At 49.6% G+C, this 20959-nt stretch overlaps 7 protein-coding genes across 7 annotated transcripts; 2 read left to right on the plus strand and 5 right to left on the minus strand.

Annotated features, from left to right (window-relative positions):
* Positions 1–1372: 1372 nt before the first annotated feature.
* JN550_005124 (uncharacterized protein) lies at positions 1373–2674 on the plus strand (the record flags this gene model as incomplete). Its single annotated transcript, XM_049316717.1, has 4 exons — positions 1373–1487; positions 1542–1882; positions 1929–2356; positions 2413–2674. 4 exons carry the CDS (start codon positions 1373–1375, stop codon positions 2672–2674), a joined length of 1146 nt encoding a protein of 381 aa, XP_049172925.1.
* Positions 2675–3020: 346 nt separating this feature from the next.
* JN550_005125 (uncharacterized protein) lies at positions 3021–3692 on the minus strand (the record flags this gene model as incomplete). Its single annotated transcript, XM_049316718.1, has 2 exons — positions 3021–3440; positions 3492–3692. The coding sequence occupies 2 exons, from the start codon at positions 3690–3692 to the stop codon at positions 3021–3023; spliced, it is 621 nt and encodes a 206-aa protein (XP_049172926.1).
* Positions 3693–5623: 1931 nt separating this feature from the next.
* On the minus strand, positions 5624–7359 carry JN550_005126 (uncharacterized protein; the record flags this gene model as incomplete). Its single annotated transcript, XM_049316719.1, has 3 exons — positions 5624–6491; positions 6546–7107; positions 7200–7359. 3 exons carry the CDS (start codon positions 7357–7359, stop codon positions 5624–5626), a joined length of 1590 nt encoding a protein of 529 aa, XP_049172927.1.
* A 1104-nt stretch (positions 7360–8463) lies between these two features.
* Positions 8464–11259, plus strand: JN550_005127 (uncharacterized protein; the record flags this gene model as incomplete). Its single annotated transcript, XM_049316720.1, has 5 exons — positions 8464–8508; positions 8658–9040; positions 9090–9296; positions 9367–9797; positions 9851–11259. The coding sequence occupies 5 exons, from the start codon at positions 8464–8466 to the stop codon at positions 11257–11259; spliced, it is 2475 nt and encodes an 824-aa protein (XP_049172928.1).
* Positions 11260–12319: 1060 nt separating this feature from the next.
* On the minus strand, positions 12320–14366 carry JN550_005128 (uncharacterized protein; the record flags this gene model as incomplete). The annotated part of the gene is made up of 2 exons (XM_049316721.1): positions 12320–13914; positions 14030–14366. The coding sequence occupies 2 exons, from the start codon at positions 14364–14366 to the stop codon at positions 12320–12322; spliced, it is 1932 nt and encodes a 643-aa protein (XP_049172929.1).
* Positions 14367–16797: 2431 nt separating this feature from the next.
* Positions 16798–18616, minus strand: JN550_005129 (uncharacterized protein; the record flags this gene model as incomplete). Its single annotated transcript, XM_049316722.1, has 2 exons — positions 16798–17792; positions 17842–18616. 2 exons carry the CDS (start codon positions 18614–18616, stop codon positions 16798–16800), a joined length of 1770 nt encoding a protein of 589 aa, XP_049172930.1.
* A 600-nt stretch (positions 18617–19216) lies between these two features.
* On the minus strand, positions 19217–20803 carry JN550_005130 (uncharacterized protein; the record flags this gene model as incomplete). Its single annotated transcript, XM_049316723.1, has 2 exons — positions 19217–20134; positions 20219–20803. The coding sequence occupies 2 exons, from the start codon at positions 20801–20803 to the stop codon at positions 19217–19219; spliced, it is 1503 nt and encodes a 500-aa protein (XP_049172931.1).
* Between the last annotated feature and the right edge of the window lie 156 nt (positions 20804–20959).

Here is a 20959-nt window from a genome sequence, read left to right on the forward strand (position 1 = left end):
TATCCTCCACGGCAAGGATCAGTATCTAAGTTAGGTTTGTTGCGACTCGAGTCTGGAGCAAATACTGTTCCGTACTACGAACAACACCTCAAACGGCAAGAAGGCAGGATAATCATTGTCCTGTCAAACCAAGAGACATCTCTGTATTCCACGATCTCTACGAAAAGATGAAAAGGCTTCTGCCGATGAACGATGTGATTACAATATACATTCGCAATTTGCCACGGCAGTGATCGGCAGGTTCAAATAGCATTTCTGCTGTGACCTCGCCTAACGGGCCACGTGCGGGAGGACACAATGCTGTTGCGCAACTCGAGGGGAAGAAGCTAGCCATAAACCCTTCCGACGGCCACGTCAGCCCTGGAGTCTCGTGACGAGATCAACCGTCCTCAAGTTTTTTTGTTGCCATAACATGGAACTCTACTGCAAGTTACCAATGGGACGAGTCCCCGGCATAGCCACAACGCTAGCCTGGATGCTACGAAACAATCCAATCCTGAAGCGCAGCCACCACCGGCCGACTCTTCCGAGCACGGCATCTGGAGTCTATTGCTGTCCAATGAGAAACAGTCATGAGCTGCTGGCACGGTCTGTAGCCGCAATGGGCTTCTATGCGAGCTTGTTTCCCGATTAGAACCCAAACACATCCGGTTTTCCAATCGCGGGGAATCGTTGGGCTTGGCTAAAGTTGGGGAAGCTAGGGGTCGTGGCGCTCCAAGCCCCTTGTCCTGTCTTGCCTGACGACATCGATTTTTCGATCCTAATTCCCATTACGCAAAAGTATCCTTTCGTGTAAGTTGCATCGCTGGTATCGGTTTATTGAGCAGAATGGTGGGCGTAGCAATGGGCCCAGGACAGAAAGACCGCGAGAAAATATGACAGCATGCTTGAGCATGATACAGGACACAAGCTTGACAGCTGAGTCGAAGTAATTGGCTTTGATCTGAGGCAGTCCAACTTGATTAATACTGTCCACATTTAGCAAGATTAACGAGACAGAGCCAACGGATAGGACGGACTTGGGATCGACTTAGTGCTCCGCGATTTGACTTTCGCCTATGTTGCATCAGGTTTTCTAGAGTGTCTAGAGGCTGGTTGTGGCCAGCAATGTCATCCCTCATTGGCTTTCCTTGTCCGGCCAGGGCAATCCGATGTGCTTGGCCCTGTCTATCGACGTCAATGACTTTATGTTGTCTTACGCTCGTGACGAAGCTCGGTGATACGGCATAAGTTTGGCACTCTGCAGTAAGCGTGCAGACCGCGAGTTCTTAAGATCCTACTTCTGCCCATTGCTCGTGGCTTCCTGGCTTGTATATGCACTATAAGGGTTGTCAATAGCAGAAAAGTTTGGCATTCGACAGTCGGAATCAGCATGCATCTCTATCACAGTCTCTTTCTGGCATTGGCCGGCATTGTCTCGTCCCAGTCTACTCAGAGTTTGACTGATGCTCTGAATGGACAGAACTCGAGCTTGTCCACCCTGAATAGTATATCAAGTTTGCACCAGCAAAGGCTATATGGATCTTACTAATTCATATCAGGTCTGTTGCAGAGTACAGGCCTCGGCCCGGCGCTCAACAATTTGAAAAACGTCACACTCCTAGCTCCTAACAACGACGCATTGAGCGCGCTGCTGAACAACACTGATGCCGCCGCAACCCTCAGCGACACAGGAGCGTTGACTGCCCTCTTGAACTACCATGTTATCAATGGCACGTTCTATGCCGATAGCTTCGGAAACTCATCAGTGTTTGCAGCGACGCATCTTACGAACGAGTCATATGCCAATGTCACCGGGGGACAACGAGTGGAAGCCAGAGCCTCGGATGGGAGTGTGGTTTTCTTCAGCGCATACAAGGAGAACGCTACTGTGGTTACCCCTGTTAGTAGCCCGGCTTTACGTATTGGACTCGTCTGACTCTTCTTAGAACGTGAACTTCACTGGGGGTACTATTCACATTATCGATAGCGTCCTTACAATCCCCATGAACGTCACTGATACCCTTTCGAAGTCGAACCTCACTGCTGCTGCCGGTGCTATTCGAACTGCAAACTTGGAAAAAGTGCTTGGAGATCTTCGAGACGTTACTATCTTTGCTCCGAACAATGATGCTTTCAACGCCATTGGAAACCTCGCTGCGAACATGTCGACCGACGACCTCGCAAAGATTCTCGGCTACCACGTCATCAACGGCACTGTTGCCTATAGCACCGATCTTCGGAACCAAACTGTCACTTCATCAAGTGGCCAAGAGCTTCGCATCACAGTCGAAGATGGAGCGGTATTCGTCAATGCTGCTCGTGTGACTATCCCAGATCTGTTGGTCAGCAACGGAGTTGTTCACGTCATCAACCAGTAAGCATATCTTGTCTGATTCTTCACCTTCCAGTCCGTTCTCATAATACTTGTAGGGTTCTCAACCCTGCCAACTCAACTGAGACCCCTGATGCAACCGCTACAAGTGCTCCACCAGCATTCAGCGGTGCCTCAAGCGGTACTGCTGGGGTTCCATTTACAAGCGGTATTTCTACGCCTACTACGACTGTTCCAGCTGCTACATCTGGCGGTGGTGCAGCTACGAGCAGCACTAGTAACCCTGGTATGCCGATGAAAACCGGAGCGGTTGGAGCTGCTGCACTCTTCGGTGGAGCGGCTTTGTTTGCCAATCTGTAGGACCTCGTGCGACAAATTTTACTCGGCTAGTGTGTGAATAAATACATTTGGCGGATTTTTGGTGGGAGAATGTTCTAACATAGGATAGTTCTGTCTATATGTCCTGATATGTTAGCTATCATTTTCATCTGACCCTTCTATCTTGATGCATGTCTCGAGGGTTGGATATTTTCCTGTCTTTGACATGTAAGCGTCCCATCTCGTCTCTACACTATGGTAAACTAGTAAATTATCTTTTCTTCTTTTGAGGAATTTACCTCAGGACAAATCGATTTAAATTTACAACTAGCAATGAATGATGGATGAAATAACTGAAAAGCCGCCCTTTAGCATTGTTCCTAGTAGGTTAGGTAGCGATGGATCTCCATTGCGTTATTTCGCTCTCGCTGATCTCTCTGAGCTTGCTTATTGAGGGAGGGTTTCCCGTCAAAGTACCCTTGGCAACCTCGGCCGCAACCCCCATGGCAGACTTGGTCGTCAGCGCGTAAGTGACGGAACGAGTTTTGACCTGAATGATCCCAATGCGGGGGTCATTTTTTGAGCCGTCATGCTTTCCATCGCCCAGGTCGCCCAGCCACGCCTTGAGTGACGAGCTGTAGTACTTCTTGACGATTTCGCGATCCGTCTCAATTGATGCGTCCCAGAACGAAGCCCACTGTCCAGACCCATCAAGGAAGGAAATATTGACGTGTGGGTCTGCTTTCAGCTCATCGGTCTTGTGGGACTCGGTATTGGTGGTGAAGACTAGGTCTATGTCACCGGACTCCTGCTACTGAGTTAGAAGGGAAGCAACCGCAGGTAGAGAAGTTGGGGTTACCTTTCCGGCCAGTGCCATGGCCCGAGAAACAAGCTGGCCACTTGATGTATCTCGAGTTGTCATCATAGCAAACTTTCGCGATGTAATGAACTCGCTGAGTGCCTCGATTTTCTCCTTGAGAGGAACATCGCGATCGATATTCTTATCCTTGATAGGCTCTGCAGACTTGCTGCCAGTATTGGTGTTCGAGAATGTAGCCATGATTTCAGTCAAGCAATACGAGGATGGATATCAGATACGACGCAAGGTGTCAGCTGGGTAATCTATCGTTAGTAGCGGTTATGAAGCATGATGGTGTACAATGGCTGTCCAAGACTTCGACATGTTTGGGGCTGCGAGGTATGTTCGTCATTAAGCATCTAGGGGCCGTAACGATGACGTCGCGATCGGCTCGTGCACTGCAATAATACGCCCCCTGTGGCGGGGCTTTGCGCGACTCTCGCGTCGGCTTGCTGGGGCGCAGGAGAGGTAGGCGCTCATATCTGAATACATAAATCCCGGGAGTATTGATATATTTGTGTCCCCAAAGAAAAAATACCTTGAGTATAAAACCTGGGTCGAGCTGCGTACCTGTAAGCCATGCCTGTCAAGCGCGTTTGCACCATGCCTCATTTGCAATGAATCATACCACCCCAAAATGTTAGACACCAAATTGTCGATCAGTAGAAACAGCTATCTTGTGGCTGGGATAATCTTTTACATGACACTGTTACTTGCTCCAGCAGCCAGTGTATGCAGATGCATGCTTGACATGCTGACTGTGCCGCTTTATAGTGGACAAACATCATTGAATCCCTTCCCGCCATCCTTCGGTTATCTACCAAGATGAAACCCCTTTTACACTCTTATCCGACGTAGACTCGTCCGTAGTGCCAACTCTGCCAGACGTCATGACCGTCCTTGTAACTGGCTTTCGGATAGCCCATCGTATAGTCAGTCGCATTAGGCATTGCGTGTCCCATGCCGCAAGCAGAAAGCGCCGATTGAGACCCTTGTTTTTCCAGTGTATTTTCAATATCGCTACTAATCTGGGGGCTTCACTGGGGTTGCCAAAAGCTGGGAAAGCTGATATGAAAGCGTCTTATCGGTTTTGTCTACATTTCCGGACAGGGCAACGCTGGGCTTTGGGCTTGTCAGGTTCAGGTCGACAGGCAGCACAATGTACTTGGTCGATCTCCGCCCCACGTGACGAAGGTACTGTTGGGCAAATTTCGGCCCTGCCAGATCCAAAGTCTTGAAAGCAGATCCAGTTCTGCTGGAAGTGATACCGCATTCTCATTTGACGCCACTTATGACGCATAATGGGTGACTTTGTCGATGGTATAAAGCACAAAAGAATAAATGCAGTTCTGGAGTCAATTCATCGCTTTCCAAGCCGAAATAAGGGTGCTACCCCCTTCCACGCAGTCCCTCATGCCATGCTCCAACGATATTCTCGTTGACCCTTGGACAAGGTTTGCCCTCGATTCACCAAATCATAATGACCGCAACAGTGATGAGAAAAGCTTTCCTTTCCCAAATCCCTTAGTACTCAACTTTTCTACTTATGTAGGAAACGATCGGGCAATGGAACGATGCCCGAGGGTATCTCTGGATCTTTTGTTTGAGCTCAAACAAATATTACTAGACCGAATTGAATATTAAATAACGCCAGGGCACGCACAATCTAATTTCTCGTGCTCTTTTAATCAGCCATACTAGCTTCGCTACCCACGCCATCACACATTAATAAATTATTCCTCACGTCAAAGACGGCTTGGCCTCACTGACACAACATCGTACCTACTTCGGACAAGTTGAAGCTGGGGAACCCAAAAAAATTCAATGAAGTACCAGCTACTGTGTCTAAGAAAAGGTCAATAGCAATGCTTAAAGCGCGCTGGTAACCCGCGTTTAAAGAAGAGTCGACAGCCATGTTTACCCAAGTAACACAGGAGGATGGGGTAACCGCCTAGCGGTGGACTGGAGTGGGTTGGACTGCAATAACTAGATAAGGTGTCAGGCGGTTTTTTAATGGACACATTAAGGGTTCAACCGTTTGATTGTACCAGTACCAATATTGAACTCCTGTATGCTGAGTTGAGGGGAAATCACCTTTAACGATTCCTCACTCTTCCTCTTCCTATCTCTTCTCAGATCTCTTTGACATTCTCATTAGAAACAGTGACAAGCTCTGTCCTTGAGAAATGACGTGGAGAAATGCCTCGGCTCCAGAGCTGATCAATTTCAATGTATGTCCTCCCTTTAGTTTCTGGGTACATGAAAAAGATAAACACGGAGGCAAAGATAAGAACAGCGCCAAATACAAATGCTATCTTTCCTCCAAGGTTTCCTTGATCCGGATTTATGGCGTAAGGGAGGGCAAAGCTCCAAATGCAGGACGACAGCCCGTTCATCATTGTGGCCAAACTCTGGGTCGGAGCCCTCAGACGGGATGTCGCGTTCTCTGCTGTGATTGGCCAAGCTGCTGAGCCGATGGTAGCCTGATAGACGAATGACCACAGCGCCATGCAAGCAACTTGACCCCATATTGCATTGTCAGTGGGAACTGAAGCAAGTATGCCGATGAGGAATAAAACGATGCAGAGAGTGACGGTTCCCCAAAGGGCTGTACCTCGCCGACCGAATTTCTCAACGAAAACCCAACCGCACATGTTCCCTACCACCATCAGCCCACAGAGGCCAACAGTTGTGTCGAAAGACTTGGCTGCGCTCATTCCACCAAGCTGCATGAAGTAGCTCATGTAGCCTATGACCCAACTGTTGCCGCATGCATTTTGTATAAAGAACACGCTCGTAGCAACCAGTGTTCTCTTCCAATTGTCTCGGTTGAAACACTCTGCTATCGACCCTTGTGACTCATTCTCCTGGTTCAACCTGGCAAGAGACTCGTGGATTTCTGCCATGTTCCCATCAATATCGTAAGAATCGTCGTGCAATTTGACCAAGTTGGCTCTCGCTTTTTCGTGTCGGCCGTGGGCAACAAGCCAATACGGGGATCTCGTTCTAGTTAGACAACATGTATCTCAAGATCGATGGGACGGGTTTACTTACTCGGGAAAGAAGGGCAGCACAAGCAGTCCAACTGCAGCGAAGCCCCACTGGGTCGAAAACAAGATTTTGTAGGTCAGACTGCCTTGGTAGAAACTTGCCTCGCGCATTACACCATAGCCTATGAGCTGGCCCAGAACAATGGCAAAGTTCATACCAGCAGTAATTGCACCTCGAATGGGTAGAGGTGCCATCTCCGACGCGTAGGTTGGCGCGACAGTTGTGAAACAGCCCAGTGGAAGACCTGTCAACAGTTTGCCTCCGAAGAATTGGGCTGGTGTGGCAGCGAAGACTTGAACAAACGTGCCAGCGATGCTGAGGATAAAACCTGTTGCAATGCATGGCTGCCTTCCGAAGCGATTGACAGCGATACCTGTGGCCAAACCACCGAATATGAGACCAAACAATGTTGCACCCAGCCAGCCCAGCTGCCAATTGGCATCCACTACATAGTCGCCAGCATATGGAAATCCAAAGTCCTTCCGAAATTCTGCAATGGAGGTCACAACACCTCCGGCCAAGCCGTCAAAACCCCATGTAATGCAGATAAAGAACATATACATGCCTATAGAGGTTGATATCAGTTATACGAATGGGCAATCCCCCGAACGTCTTGCGAATGCTTCCTGACCTCTATATGGAGATTATGTGACTTACACCATGCTAGCGGTTTGATATTGGCCTTTATGGCGTCAACCCGGTTCAATGAATGCTGCGCTGCCTCAAACTGGGCAGCCCGCGAAGAAGCCTCTAATACTTCGAGTGCGCCCTCCTCATGATGCGCGTCAACCTTGCTTGCCTCTTTGATGTCCGTCATGGCAGGAGCTACTTATACTGGTGAAGATGGGGAAGAACGACTTGGAAGCTGCAGATCACAGAGGATCACCAAAATTGCTAACGGCGCAGGCGGGCCACTTAAATAATTGATTGGCATGCTGCACAACAGTATACGGAGCAAGCCTAACTTCCAAGACCCCGACTCCGACAACGTGGAACACTCTGGGGGTGGGGACTGGAGATGAATCTGGAGTCATGGTGGGGATGGACGCTAGTACTATAACCCCAGACTTAGCACCCGCTTTAGGCAAGTTAGTGGCATGCATTCGAACAGCCCGGTAACCCATATCCGGGACTCTGCGTGATCAAGTTTGAGTATTCGCATGGTGTGCTTAAGCTGTATGGACCAGCAGCAGCGGCCCCAGCAAGTGTCGCCCCTGAAGGCAACTGTCTGGCTATCTGGCACAGTCTTGCCACTGGTGCGCCCGCAATGGCCGCACGTGTGCTTTCAATAAAATAAGTAGAATGTCATCTCCATCCTGTCGGGACTGCTTTAGATCCGCTTCGAAAGTAAACAGCAACCCATAAAATTGTCGCCCAGGCTGCCCAGGTGAGACTTTTGTAATAGTTCAGCGACGAAGCCGTAGCGCCATCCGCCTCATTGACACCTGATTCGCGAAAATTGATGCCAAGCGGGCCCAAAAGTGCACGGGAAATCTCTGGGATATCTGTGGGAGATCTCTGGGGGATCTTTGGCACTTGTTCCCTGGTCGGATTCGTCGACCGACGGATGACAACTTCCCGACGCACTCGAATGTCTTCCGTGCTTGCTGAATCGAAGTCACGCGGAATGATCACAACCCCACAAGTTCTCCATCTTTCATCTCTGGGTTCCTTAGGCTTGCTGTTTAGGCTACCGGGCAGGTCCCGAAGGCAATGACCGAATCCGGAGACACGAGGTCGTGGTCAAACATGCATCCGTAGTCACTTTAATACAATAGTACTTTATGTGAGGCCGTGCTTGCTGTTATGTTTTGTAGCACCTTTTCTCTCTTAAAACAGCCGTAGTTGGGCATATAATCGTTTCAATAATAGCCTATTTGTAAGCTTGACGGCGAAGCGTGTTTGGCTGGCTTATCTCACAATGGTCAATATGGACGTCGGGCTTGATGCTGAAGTGCAAGACTTGGTATCACGTCTTACCCTTGAAGAGAAAATTAGCTTACTCGGGGGGAAAAGCACATGGGAGACTGTTCCCATTGAGCGTCTAAACATCCCATCCCTGAAGGTTCAACAGATTTGCCCGCAAAGTGCAGACATAAACTAAACGGGATACAGGTGACGGACGGGCCAAATGGTGCACGTGGTGCAGAGTTCTTTGATGGAAAGACAGCAGCATGCTTCCCAGCAAGTGTCTCCCTCGCTGCAACCTTTAACCGTAACCTATCTAGGCAAATCGGCAAGGCACTGGGTCAAGAAGCACAGACAAAGGGAGCCTACGCTGTTCTTGGCCCCACGGTGTGTACGCATCGATCGCCATTGGGAGGACGCAACTTCGAAGCTTTCTCAGAAGATCCTCTACTCTCGGGTATCCTAGCAGCAGAATATGTGAACGGCATGCAGGGCGAGAGAGTCGCAGCCACAGTGAAGCATTTCCTTGCCAACGAGCAAGATACCCGCCGGTTCTCAGTTAATGAGACTATATCTGATAGGGCCTTGCGGTATGTTTTATCCACTACATTCAGCCGACTGGCCACTGATTCAAAGAAGAGAAATATATCTCCGCGCTTTTGAGATCGTACTCAAGCACTCTGACCCTTGGTGCTTCATGTCAAGCTATCCAAAAGTCAACGGGAAGCATGTGGACGCTCAGCCTACCTTCCTACAAGACATCCTCCGGAACGAGTGGGGATATGGTGGGCTCTTGATGAGTGACTGGGGTGCAGTGACAAATGGTGTAGAGAGTGTCAAGTTTGGGTAGGTCTGCCCCTGCCTCTAAATTGGCTACGCGCAATCTGGAGTAGAGAATTGCTGTTGACAGTCGAAGACTTGGTCTTGAAATGCCTGGCCCCCCTCAGCACAGAACATTCGAGACAGTCAGTAAAGCTATCAAGTCAGGCGATATATCGCTAGAAGAACTTGATAGATGTTCTAGCACTCTGCTCATGCTACTCAAGAGGACCGGAAAGCTCGATGACCGCCAGGACACTCCATCGGAAATGTCAGTAAACCTGCCAGAACACCAGAAGCTTATTAGAGATGCCGGGGCCGAAGGTATTGTCCTGTTGAAGAACCGGGATGGTATTCTTCCGTTTGACCCCCAAAAGGCCAAAAAGGTGGCTTTACTGGGTCCTCTAGCCAAATACGCCGCTGCTCACGGCGGAGGCAGCGCTTCGCTGAATTGTCATTACAAGGTGTCACCATGGGATGCCTTTCAACAGAGACTTGGTGATGATGTGGAGCTGACATATTCAAAAGGTATAACTATCACTTAGTCCATTTCGATTGGTAATAGTACTAATTGCGTTCAGGTACTCACATATTTAGGGTATATCCAGACCTTATTGAAGGATCCAAAAACCGTGCGGGAAATGTTGGATTCACTGCAGATTTCTACAGTAGTCCAGATCTCTCGGGTGACCCGGTCTGGACTGAACACTATGCCCGTGGTTTCTTCACTTCGATGATGAATAACAACGTCGTCAAACCGCTATCAGCTCGTTTCGCGACTACTTTTACGCCATCAGTATGCGGGAAACATTACCTCAGTTTCTCCGGCATGGGTCCGGCCAAGCTCTTTATTGATGGGAAGCTTATATATCATCAGGAAAAGGAGACTCGGGATAGTATGGGATTCTTCCTGGGCGTTCAAGAGGAACACCGCTTCCAATACGAATTCTTGCCGAATAGACCGTACAAAGTTGTCATTGAGACAATACCATCCCAGGTCAACAACTCGGAATTGTCCCTCTTTGAAGGCCAGATATCTGCGCATCTGGGCCTAGTCTACCAAGAGGAAATGGAAGCAGACCTGTACCAAGAGGCAATTAAGCTTGCAAAGGAGGCTGATCTAGCAATTTGCTTCGTTGGCAACACCACCCAGTGGGAAACTGAGGGGCAAGATCTCGAGACGATGTCGCTTCCCACAGACGGCTCTCAAGATCGACTCGTTTCGGGTGTTGCCCAAGCAAATCCTAAGACCATTGTTGTCCTGACTAGTGGGGTACCTGTCGAAGTCCCGTGGATTCATGACGTCGCCGCTTTGCTTCAGGGGTGGTATGCCGGCCAAGAGAGCGGCAATTCCATCCTTGATGTTTTGCTTGGCGACACCACACCCAGTGGAAAACTCCCCATGTCATGGCCAAAGAAGTATGAGCACACAGCATGCTATGGAAATTTTGGGCTCGATTCATATGATTCCCGCCAAGTCGAATATGTTGAGGGCATTTCCGTCGGCTACCGTCACTTTGATCGCCATTACGGAACAGAGAAGGAGGTACGCTTCCCATTTGGTTTTGGTCTAAGTTACACAACATTTAAGATCGAAGAGGTCAACATGCAAGGACAGATTGAAGGGCCAGAGAATAGCACAGTGACCATTTCAGCCGTAGTTAGAAACACGGGAACCAAGCAGGGCGCTGAAACCATTCAGGTTTACTTGGCTCCTCCATCAACCGGATCTGACATTGTGAGACCTCCGAAGTCGTTGGTGGCATTTGACAAGGTACATCTTCGTCCCGGCGAAGAAAGGTCAATAGAAATGCAGTTTAGCGCGGATGCTGCAGCATACTGGGACGAACGCCCTAGTGAACAAGGCGGCTACTGCTGGAGGGTGGAGAGTGGGAAGCATAACATCTTGGTGGCGACAAGCTCACGGCCCACGGATATCGTGCACACGTTGACGCTAGAAGTGCAGCAGGGCTGCTCATTCCCTCCATAGCGTATAGAGCTCAACACTACATGGCAATGTGGAGCATGAATGGGGCAAATATGTATCGGCTACGAGGGATATTTCTGGTCTCTTAGTAGAGTATATATGAAAACGTTCCTGATTCAACGAGTCATAGAACTTCGAGAATCAAATCATGATCATCACTCCTAGCGAAGTAAGAGTCAGCTTCTGATTCAATGTGATGGCCTTTAGACCACTTTATTCTTATTTGAATAGGAGATGCAGCATGGTCGTGTCACAGTACTTCCTGCTCAATCCGAGATACGGAGCTTCCAAACGAACCAAGCGTTAGGCATACGAGAAAAAAGTATCAGCCTCTCAATACATGCTCTGAAAAGCAGCCAGGTTAGAAACGATCACTGTTGTGAATAAGACGTGGTGGTTTACATGGTATCTGCCGCCCTCTAATGAAACTGTAATGTAATTGGTAAATATGGATATGCCAAAAATAGATAAATACCGTATTCATCAGAAGAAAAATGTTATTCAGTCAACCTAAAGGGGCTGTCTACAATTGCCAGGAAGAGACAGTCAGTTCCGGTGGCTTTCAGGAAATATACCACCACGCCCTGTCCATTGATACTTCGTCTACTGCTAAAAAGACAGAGCAAGCTAAGCCTGGCCATAGGGACTCTAAGATACGAGACGCTGTGTCGGCGAAAAATAGATTATGCGAGACATGCATGTGATGTTCGCATTATCATTAACCAATTCGCAGAGAAATGAGGCAAAGGCGGCCGCCTGCCCGTATGTTGCCCCAGCTGAGGCTGACGAAGGGGGCTATGCTCCGACTTCATTATCTGGTCTAGGGGCAAATGCTCGATGACCAATAGAAGGAACTTTAAAGCTGCTGCCTTCCGAGCTGTTTTGCGGCGCAAACGCAGTCTTCTTTGCCTATATATGGCAGGTATTCTACATGAACGGAAGCTACCCGGCCAAGCCGCTGTCATTAAGGCCTCAAACTTCCAAGAGGTCCCAGCTCTTATGAATTCCTGAAGTAAATGCTCTACTCGTCCTCGTGCTACAGATAAGGCATCAACCCCGCCAGTTAGCCACTTACTACTCTGTTTATCTTCTCTAAGTCGCCAGACCCATTCGACCACACCTTCGTATATTGCATGCACATTCGTCTGTTTTCGAAATCCCAAAACATGTTGGTCCACACATATCTTGCCTCCAGTGGAGGCATTAATCCCGACCCGTCCTGGGAGTCACCCTGCCCTTCCAGCTGCATTAGATGAGCCATGGCGTTTGCCAAGCTGATCCCATCCCAGGGGCCCTCACGCGAACGCAGACTCCGCATAATTCCCAGAGCCTCCAGTCTGATGCTACGCACACGGCACTTTGCTGCGATAAATGTAACGAGTGGTAACACTCCCACCTCGTTGCTGAAGCCGGTCTTGTTGGTGTGCGATTCCAGGCTGATGTAGAGCCTAATCTTTGCGATCACCTCCTGGAATTGAGGAGTAAAATCGTCATACGAGAGTTCGGTGCGGTCCAAGCAGCATGAGACAAGAACAGTGGCAACTAGGTGATGCATTGCCAGAAAATTCAACTGGCGCACTTTGGTCTCATCGTGCCCAACCGCGTCTAACACAGCGATTCCTGCTCCAAATTCCTGCAAGCGAGCAAGAAAACTTATTTGTTCATCAATCGCATCGGTGTCGACTTCATAATTTGGGTTCAAGTTCCTCCAAAGTGCCTTCGCATAGAAGCGGCCCAAGGCTGGGAGGATAGTCTCCCAGACGGCTTGGGCATGTTCGAGGCTGTGCAGTACAGTCGATCTCGTAGAGTAGTCGGTTATTAGATTCTCTTCATTGTCGGAGAGTGCGTCATCGTCGTCGAGGAGCATGTGATACGCTGATTTCCCGTGTGGGAAGGGCATCAACACAGAAGCGATCGAATGTCTGGAAAACATATGTGCCATTTCGTCAATCTCATCGGGCGCTTCGAAGGTCTCGCAGTAGGTTCGCCAAACGAAACTCCTTGACTGAGTGCGGCCCATGTTGTTCAGGACCTTGATGCCAGACCTCACCAAGTTTCCAGATGCATGATAATTACCAGTCATATTCTCGAAGACAATGAAGAGTAAGGTTGCCGCCATGGTGCTGCGGTGGTCAATTCCATGGGTCTGGATCTCCTCGCGAAGGCACGACAGTGCTTGATCATGATGACTGAACGCAGCTTCGCGATGGCGGTTGAAGACAGAGGCTGGCCACCAGGGACGATCTGCGTCCTGGAGCAACGGCCAGTCGTTTTTCAAATCCATCAAGGCTCTTGCATAGGCACCTATGCTCAAGATTGAGTGCCTAATTGTCTTCATAGTTACTGCATCGCGCAGGCATGATCTCGTCCAGAAGTTGTTCTGCTGGTGTTGTTGGGAAAGATCATAAGCGACCTGGTTGCGGAAGAGAGAAAAGTACCACGCGTCATCCTCGGCCAATTCAAAGCCACAACCTGGTGATATAAGAAGTGGTGGTTGATTTCTTAGAGGCTGAAGAGGACTGTCTGCACTCTGGACGGCGAGGGATGCCAATTGTGGGCGTGGCAGAAGCGGCCGCTCCGCTCGTGATATCTGCCTTGCTGTCTTCGGCGGAGCGTATCCTTCGCATATGGCACCGAGGTTCTCACACTTCTTGCAGCCTGGTTTACGCTCGTCACATTTGACGTGCCTTCTCTTGCATGATATGCAGCCTACATTGATAAGAGTGACGCTCGGTCGTTCGCCGCTGTGCGGCAGATTGGGACAGTAACATACCGGTGCGCACTTTGGGCTTACTTGCACGCCTTCGTGTAAGCCTACTGCTGGGCTCACGGGTGCTGGTACCGCTGGTTTCTGGGTGGTCTGAAGAGTCATCACTTCGGTCGCTACGATCACTGACGCTGCGACTGCGGGCTGAAGTACTATCATCGCGCATTGGGAGAGTGAGGTGACGATCAGTTTTCAAGCGAGTCGCCATCTTGGGCTGGTTCCTTGACCGACGCTTCTCGTTGGCTAACGGTGGTCCAATGACAGGCATGTGCTTCAGCTGAATGCTTATGTCAATTTTTCTCAACTTCGAGGGGCGAACTATGATCGGGATGTCGGTCCTCATCTTGATTGATCGATGAGATCAGGAGCCCCTTTGTAAGGAGTAGCCTGAATGACTTCATTCATTGAAAGCTGCGGAGGGTTCCAATAGTGGGGGCTAAGCGATGCTGTAGCGTGATTTGAAGTGGGCTGTGGTATACCGAGGCCTGTATGAACGATAGATTTTACAGGTCTGGGACTTCAATTTCGACGTCAGACAACATCTTTTCTGCTTGAAATGTAGGCGGATATCGGAGCTGGCGGCGGTCGCGCTATCTGACTACCCATTCTACAACATCTTCAAGTGCCTGCGCCACGATGGAAAAGGTCCCTGTCTATTATGCAGCCTGAATCCTTCCGCAAGTCATCTCTAAGTTGCTGTGGATACTGACACTATGTTCCTGCAACGTGCTGACCTGCAATTTGAAGATAGGACAACTACCTGGTTGTACCGGATGACTGTGCCGTGACGCTGCAGTGCGCATGCCGTAAGCAACGCCAGAGCACCCTAGCAAAGCCCCAACTAGCCCCAGTCCAGGCACTTCCTCATCCGGATCTCCTTCGCTGAGCCCGAAATCTGTCCAGCGAGGCTAACATGATTGGACGAAAAGCCGAGCTAGGTTCCCTCTGCCGGCCGTGTGCGAAGCTTTGTTTGCTTCCTCACATCTGGTTGCTAGAATGCCGGAACGGTGAACCATGCCTCATCATGTACACTATGTGCAAAGCAGCTGAGGCTCCGGGTGGCACTGCTCTCAGACAGAGCTTTAGTGGTCAGATTACTATAGTTATCATGAAATGTGGGCACACCAGTCGTGGTCAATCGCTATAGCCGGGACAGCATATGACGCTTCCTGCTTCCTTGGACTTGATCGTGATCACTTTTGGGCGATGCTGGGTCACTCACTGATAGTGTTCTTGTATACGGCCTGTCTGGCTTCCCAACGGGCCCAAGCAAGCTGTGTGGTTTCCTCAAGTCCTACAATGCATTCATGCAAGGCACTTTACTATCTTGCCAGGGTACTGCGACGATTGGGATCTTCAGCTGCCCGAGCTCCCACGGCCCCAAGATTAGTAACATACAGTGAACGCATAAATTACCAAAAGTTTTGAATCCTTCAAGCGATACTTTGGGGGGGGAGGGGGGGTTTCCTTTAATCGTTCAATTACCTTTGGAGTGAAGCGTCCTAGGCCAGTATTGCCAATCCTCATATTTCAAGATATTAGCGAAGCTCTCGGTCACATCATTCGCTGGCTTTACAGTTTTAGTCCTGTAAATCAGCAGCATTCCGCGAACTTGGGAGGGGGTTTCATTGTCGCACCGTGGTGCCGCCCATCCTTCAGCCCTAAAAGGCGGCCGATTGCTTGACCCCTAACTAAAACGTGACTTTTGACCTTTTCATTAGGCGCACGTCTGCGATTGCTATCACCTACTCCTGCACTACAGTACGTCGGAAAAGAATGCGCTGCGTGTCGATCTATGATGAGAAAGCATCCACTTACTATTCGAAGCTGGTTGACTTGAGCGGGAATAATAATTTGGTTTAGAGGGTCTACAACTTACCCGTTTCGACCGCCTCATGCAAGGTAACACCAGCGACGTGGATATTAGTGTGCTTTTCCCGAAGGAAAGCGGAAAGCCCCTCGAGGGGAGGGGGCAGGTCTTAATTCGCATCGATAGAAAGTTGAAGCGCACCCCTTGACACACCACAGACACGGTGGGAAACAACGTGAACTACCTGCACGCTTCACGTTTGTTCCACCCAGTAACCGGCAAAATGTTTTGATGTCATGAGTCATGCTCTGGCACGATGGAATTCAACTTTCCACGACATTTGAATCCCCCTCAGCTCAGGCCCAGAATGATAAACATTCGGCCGTAGTACTGTATCTGATGTGGAATACTGCTGTCCTTTTAGAATCCGACACCAGTGCACTGTCAGATGACGAGAGTCTTGGCGACGAAGGTTGAAATCCAAAATTAGGCGAAGCCCGCTTCAATATTGTCTCTAGAAAAACGCCATGCTTATGTTCGATGGGACGATACGCGATCCTTGCCGGTCACTCGCACGAAAGTGTTTCCGCGCCTCGGCAACTCATCCATCTGGCGATTCTTGACTTCAAGCCACACCAACTCGAAAATGATAAGCTTGGCTTTCGGCCTCCCTTCAGAGATCATACGATCGTCTATCACCAGGACATACCACATGATCGTGCCGAGCAGTTCACTAGAGGGCGTAGTTATTTGGATACCGATGATCGTCCTCATACTTCTCCGTTTCTTGAGGACACCGCTGACCGGTCTCACTAGGTCAAGCAAACAACACACAAAAAACAATTTTAACACATGTTCGTACCTTCTACACTACAATCACAAGACTTGGCCTTGATGGATGGTTCTCTGTTAATCGCCGCACACAGGAAGAGAACAACCATGTACCATGTTTCAAGAGCCTACTTCACTTCCGAGGATCCTTGGGAGCCAATATGACTCTACGCTTCCCAGCGGGCGCTCCACCTCCTTGGACCTCGCCTTCCACCTCAGCTTTACGCTTCAGTGTCCTTGGAGGGCTTCTTTCCCCAAAACAATCTTCTGACTCGATACCTGCGTGGTTGGTTTCCCAAAGATTGTCGGAACCTCTGTCAACGCCACCATATATATCCGCATCTTCAGACTCGATAGAGTCAGGAGTGAAGACGATGGCCTTCCTGGCTGTGGGACGATTTCCACCTCTACCTCTTCCACCTCTTCCACCTCTGCCACCTCTACCACCCCTGCCACCTCTTCCGCCTCTTCCGCCTCTCCCACCTCTTCCAACTGTTGTCCACTGCGACGCTGCGGGAGTGCCTTGCTGCAATGGGCCTGTTTGCCCACCAGTTGGCGCTGTCGTTCTTTGCACCGCACGTGGCGGCCTATTAACAGGGACCGAGCCGTAATGTGTTTGACCCAGTGGAGTGAGTCTTATGATCGTGGCTGGCTGATTCTGCGGTCTTCGTCGGGGGGCGACCCTCGGTCCTGGATCGGGGAAGAAGGACTGCATCACAATGGGTGGGACCGAGGAGCCCCGGTCGGTTCTGGGTATGACTGGAAAGCCTCTGAGAAGCCGTCTATCGTTTCGACGTAGATTAGTCCAGAATGTAGTGCTTTTTACAGCAGTCTCCAGAGCTGTTTGCTCTGTACTTAGCCTGGTCACATGAGTTGAGGCTGTCCCAAAGTCTTTGTTGGACAGTGAACAAACGACATCGATGACAGCGTCAAGATACCTCTGGTAAGCACTCTCAGCGTTGCTGCAGGCCGCATGCCAGTCGTTTGCCGCATTGCTATTACCAAGCTGACCAAACCTCGTGTTGTCCTTCCAAGATACGTATGAATTGATAACGTGGATAGCCCTGCGGCAGGCTTCGGTCAGGCGAACCAAGTTTGGACCAGAGAGATCTTGTAGTGCTTGGTAGACTTGCTCATTCAGCTCAGAATGGTATCATATATCTGAATTGGTACTTACTCAGAAGGCCAGCCTCATCTATACTCAGTCCATAGGAATAGGCGAATACCGCGGCGGACATCTGCATCGTCTTGTTTGCATCCAGTGGATTCCTTGTTTGAGGATCCCATACACTCCACAGCTTGTGACCTCTCGCTAGGAGGTAATCACCACTTAGATCTGCTTCATGGGCCAGTTCGTTGGCATCAATTGCCGTTGTAGCCACTGGTGGGTCGTTAGTCGTTGGATATTGCCAATATGGATCTACCCGGATGCCCTGAAACCAAGTGCGGAAACGAATCTTGGCCCATTTCTGGTGAGATTCGGAGAGCAAGGTAACCATATCAGTCGTGCCTGTCCCATTTGCTAGTGTATCTCCCACCTCATTTCTAAATATTCGATCCGTAATCGAAAGCATACTTTCATAAGTTCGAACTTGTGCTCCAAGGCTATCGATTCCACCTCGCAAGTTTTGATTCTCAACCACTAAAGCTTTGGCAAAATCAATGGTACTGTCGTACTCCGCAAGAAAGAGGGCCGCATCTCGCCCTCCTACAGTAAAATTGCCAACAATTCTTCTGCCTGTATTTTCACTGGCGAAGTTTGTATCATCGATGCCTATTTCCTGTAAATCTGACAGCTTAAAATTAGGAAACGAGTGTCCATCCCAGTTTTCGACATACAGGAGTAGAGTGCGAGGAAGCTGAGTATCCGATGTGCCGTCACCAAGGTCTCTTGTATTGTATCGACTCCTGGGAGCCACATGAGGCGGCGGATTTGCCGAAGCTTGGTTCATATTGACGACTATTCGGTTCAAAAGCGTGAGTGAAAAAAAAGCAAAGCAAAGCAAGCAATAATCGGTTCGGTGGTTTTGATGGCACGCTATTGGGTGTCAACCCTGTGCTTTGTCCTCAAAATTTCGCTACTACTCCTAGATATGTCTCTTTAACAGCACGACCGTTTTCGGACGCATAAGGACCTCATGATCTCAAATTTCAACCAAGAAAATCATGATGCATTGTTTGCCACAGGGGAAACAATATGCATAGGCTGGTGGAATAATTTCATTGGGAAGTCAGGAACTAGAACCAACTTTACGAGGAAACCCAAACTACACCAAGCAAAATTCCATGGTAGTGAAGGAAGGGGGTGGGGCGCGTGGGCCGGATAGATAGAGAACAAAAAGAAGAAGAATGAAACTTTTCGTGCTTGTAAACGATCCATGAACTTCATGACAAAATTCTTTCACGGAATAAAATAACAATGCACCTTGCTCCACGCCATAACCATTTTTATAGCCGAGCTTGGACTACTTAGTTATGTCTTGAATGGTGCTTCGCATCGGCTGCGACATTGTAAGATAAGCACATTTATCTTTAATATATTTTGCAGCGTCTCAGGACAGACGAGGATCAATAGTCTGCGGATTGGCAAAGATGTTCCTCGGGTCAATCGTTCGCTTAATGTCTCTCAGTCGTTGAAATGTCGAGGTGCTGTAATACATCTCACGCGCCATGTCGCGGTCAAACTCAGAGTCGGCGTAGTTCACGTAGGCACCAACATTGCTGGAGCTCATACCCGCTGTCAAGGCTTCGCTCATGCTACTGACAAACGCAATACCTTTGCGATTGGGAAATTCGCAATCGTTGTTCACGTATGCCTGGTACTGTGCAACCCACACGAGGTTCCGGTCTCCGAATGCCGCAGGTGGCAGTAATGCCAGTGTGCTCTTGTCGTTGATCTGGCTGTCCGTGCCGCCGTATAAGTCCAGTATGGCATACCAATGTACTCCCTCCGGAGCCCGCTGGCCCTCGTTTGCGATAAATTTAACATAACTCAAGACGCTCTCGCGGGAGAGGCCAGGTTCCGCAACGGTGGTTGACTTGGCATAAAAGTTGCTACAGGCGGCCTGATTCATAGGCGGCACCGTTAGATCGTCACCACCCAATATTTTCAGCGCTTCCAGCCAAGAGACCTCTCGTATGTTGAATTTATCAGGGGTGATGGGAAGATACTGTAGCAGTGCAGGAGCAATAGAATCGGTGAATTTATCAATGCTGCCCAGGTACGTGCCTCCCAGGCCAAGGCCGTTTTTGGTGAAGACGAGGCCGAATGAGAGCTTGCGATCTACAACTGAAGCGTTATGAGCAAAGTCCTGAACATGTAGGACTGTGTCGACGGCAGCTTGTACGTTGCTCGTTGGTGCTGCAGGCGATAGGTCAAAGTCCCACTTGACGACAGATTCAGGGGCTGAGTGGGTTTGAAGGTAAAAGTACACCGCGATGCCTATCATTTCTGCGGCACCCCGCATGGCCTACTCAAGGGAATTTTATGTCAATTTGGTTGAAACGCCACCCGCCTATTTAGTCAAGATTTAAGATTGGATTGTAGGACTTACATAGAAGATTTCTGGGTTCCTGCCAGAATCGGCATGAACATAGGTGCCATCAGCAAGAACGACGTCAAGTGCGACAATCTGATCCATGGCGAGACCCCAAGCTCTTGAAAAATGGCCATATCCCCCGTGTGTATAATGGCCACCGATTCCCACGGCAGAGCATGTCCCATGAGCGAGTGCTCGTTTCCCTTGATTGTAAATTGCCCGACTTAGGGGTCCCAGCCGGACTCCACCCCCGACTTTGGCAATTCCCTTATCGCCAACAATGACTTCTTGAAACTTGTCCAAGTGTACTACCATGGAACCATCCTTACCCCCGTTGCTGAGAGAGGCGTAAGAGTGTCCACCGGACTTGGATTGGACCTGTATACCATGGTTACCCGCGCAGACGACAGCCCCAGCGATTTGCTCCGGAGTCTCGGGGAGAGCGATCAAGCACGGTTCATATGGCAGGCGAATGTTGTACGTCTTTACGTACACGTTCCAGTCGGGATCAGAGCTTGTGAGAAACGGAACTGTCTTTTCTCGAAGGCAGTCGCGGATATCGCAGGGACAGAGAGGTTGGCAAGCTGCCACTTTTGCCATAGCTGTGGCCCGATCGAGATGAAATAAAGCTTCCATAGAGAGTAAAATCTCGCAGTTACTCGACTCATTTGGATGCAGAATCGTGGATGTTAGGCGGGAAGCCACGTGGGAAACAGTTCTGATACGTTGCAGCGGCTGTATGAGCAGCCAGCCCAT

This window comes from Neoarthrinium moseri (assembly GCF_022829205.1).
Source record: "Neoarthrinium moseri strain CBS 164.80 chromosome Unknown scaffold15_Wmoseri_CBS_16480, whole genome shotgun sequence".
NCBI classification, from domain to species: Eukaryota; Fungi; Ascomycota; class Sordariomycetes; order Amphisphaeriales; family Apiosporaceae; genus Neoarthrinium; species Neoarthrinium moseri.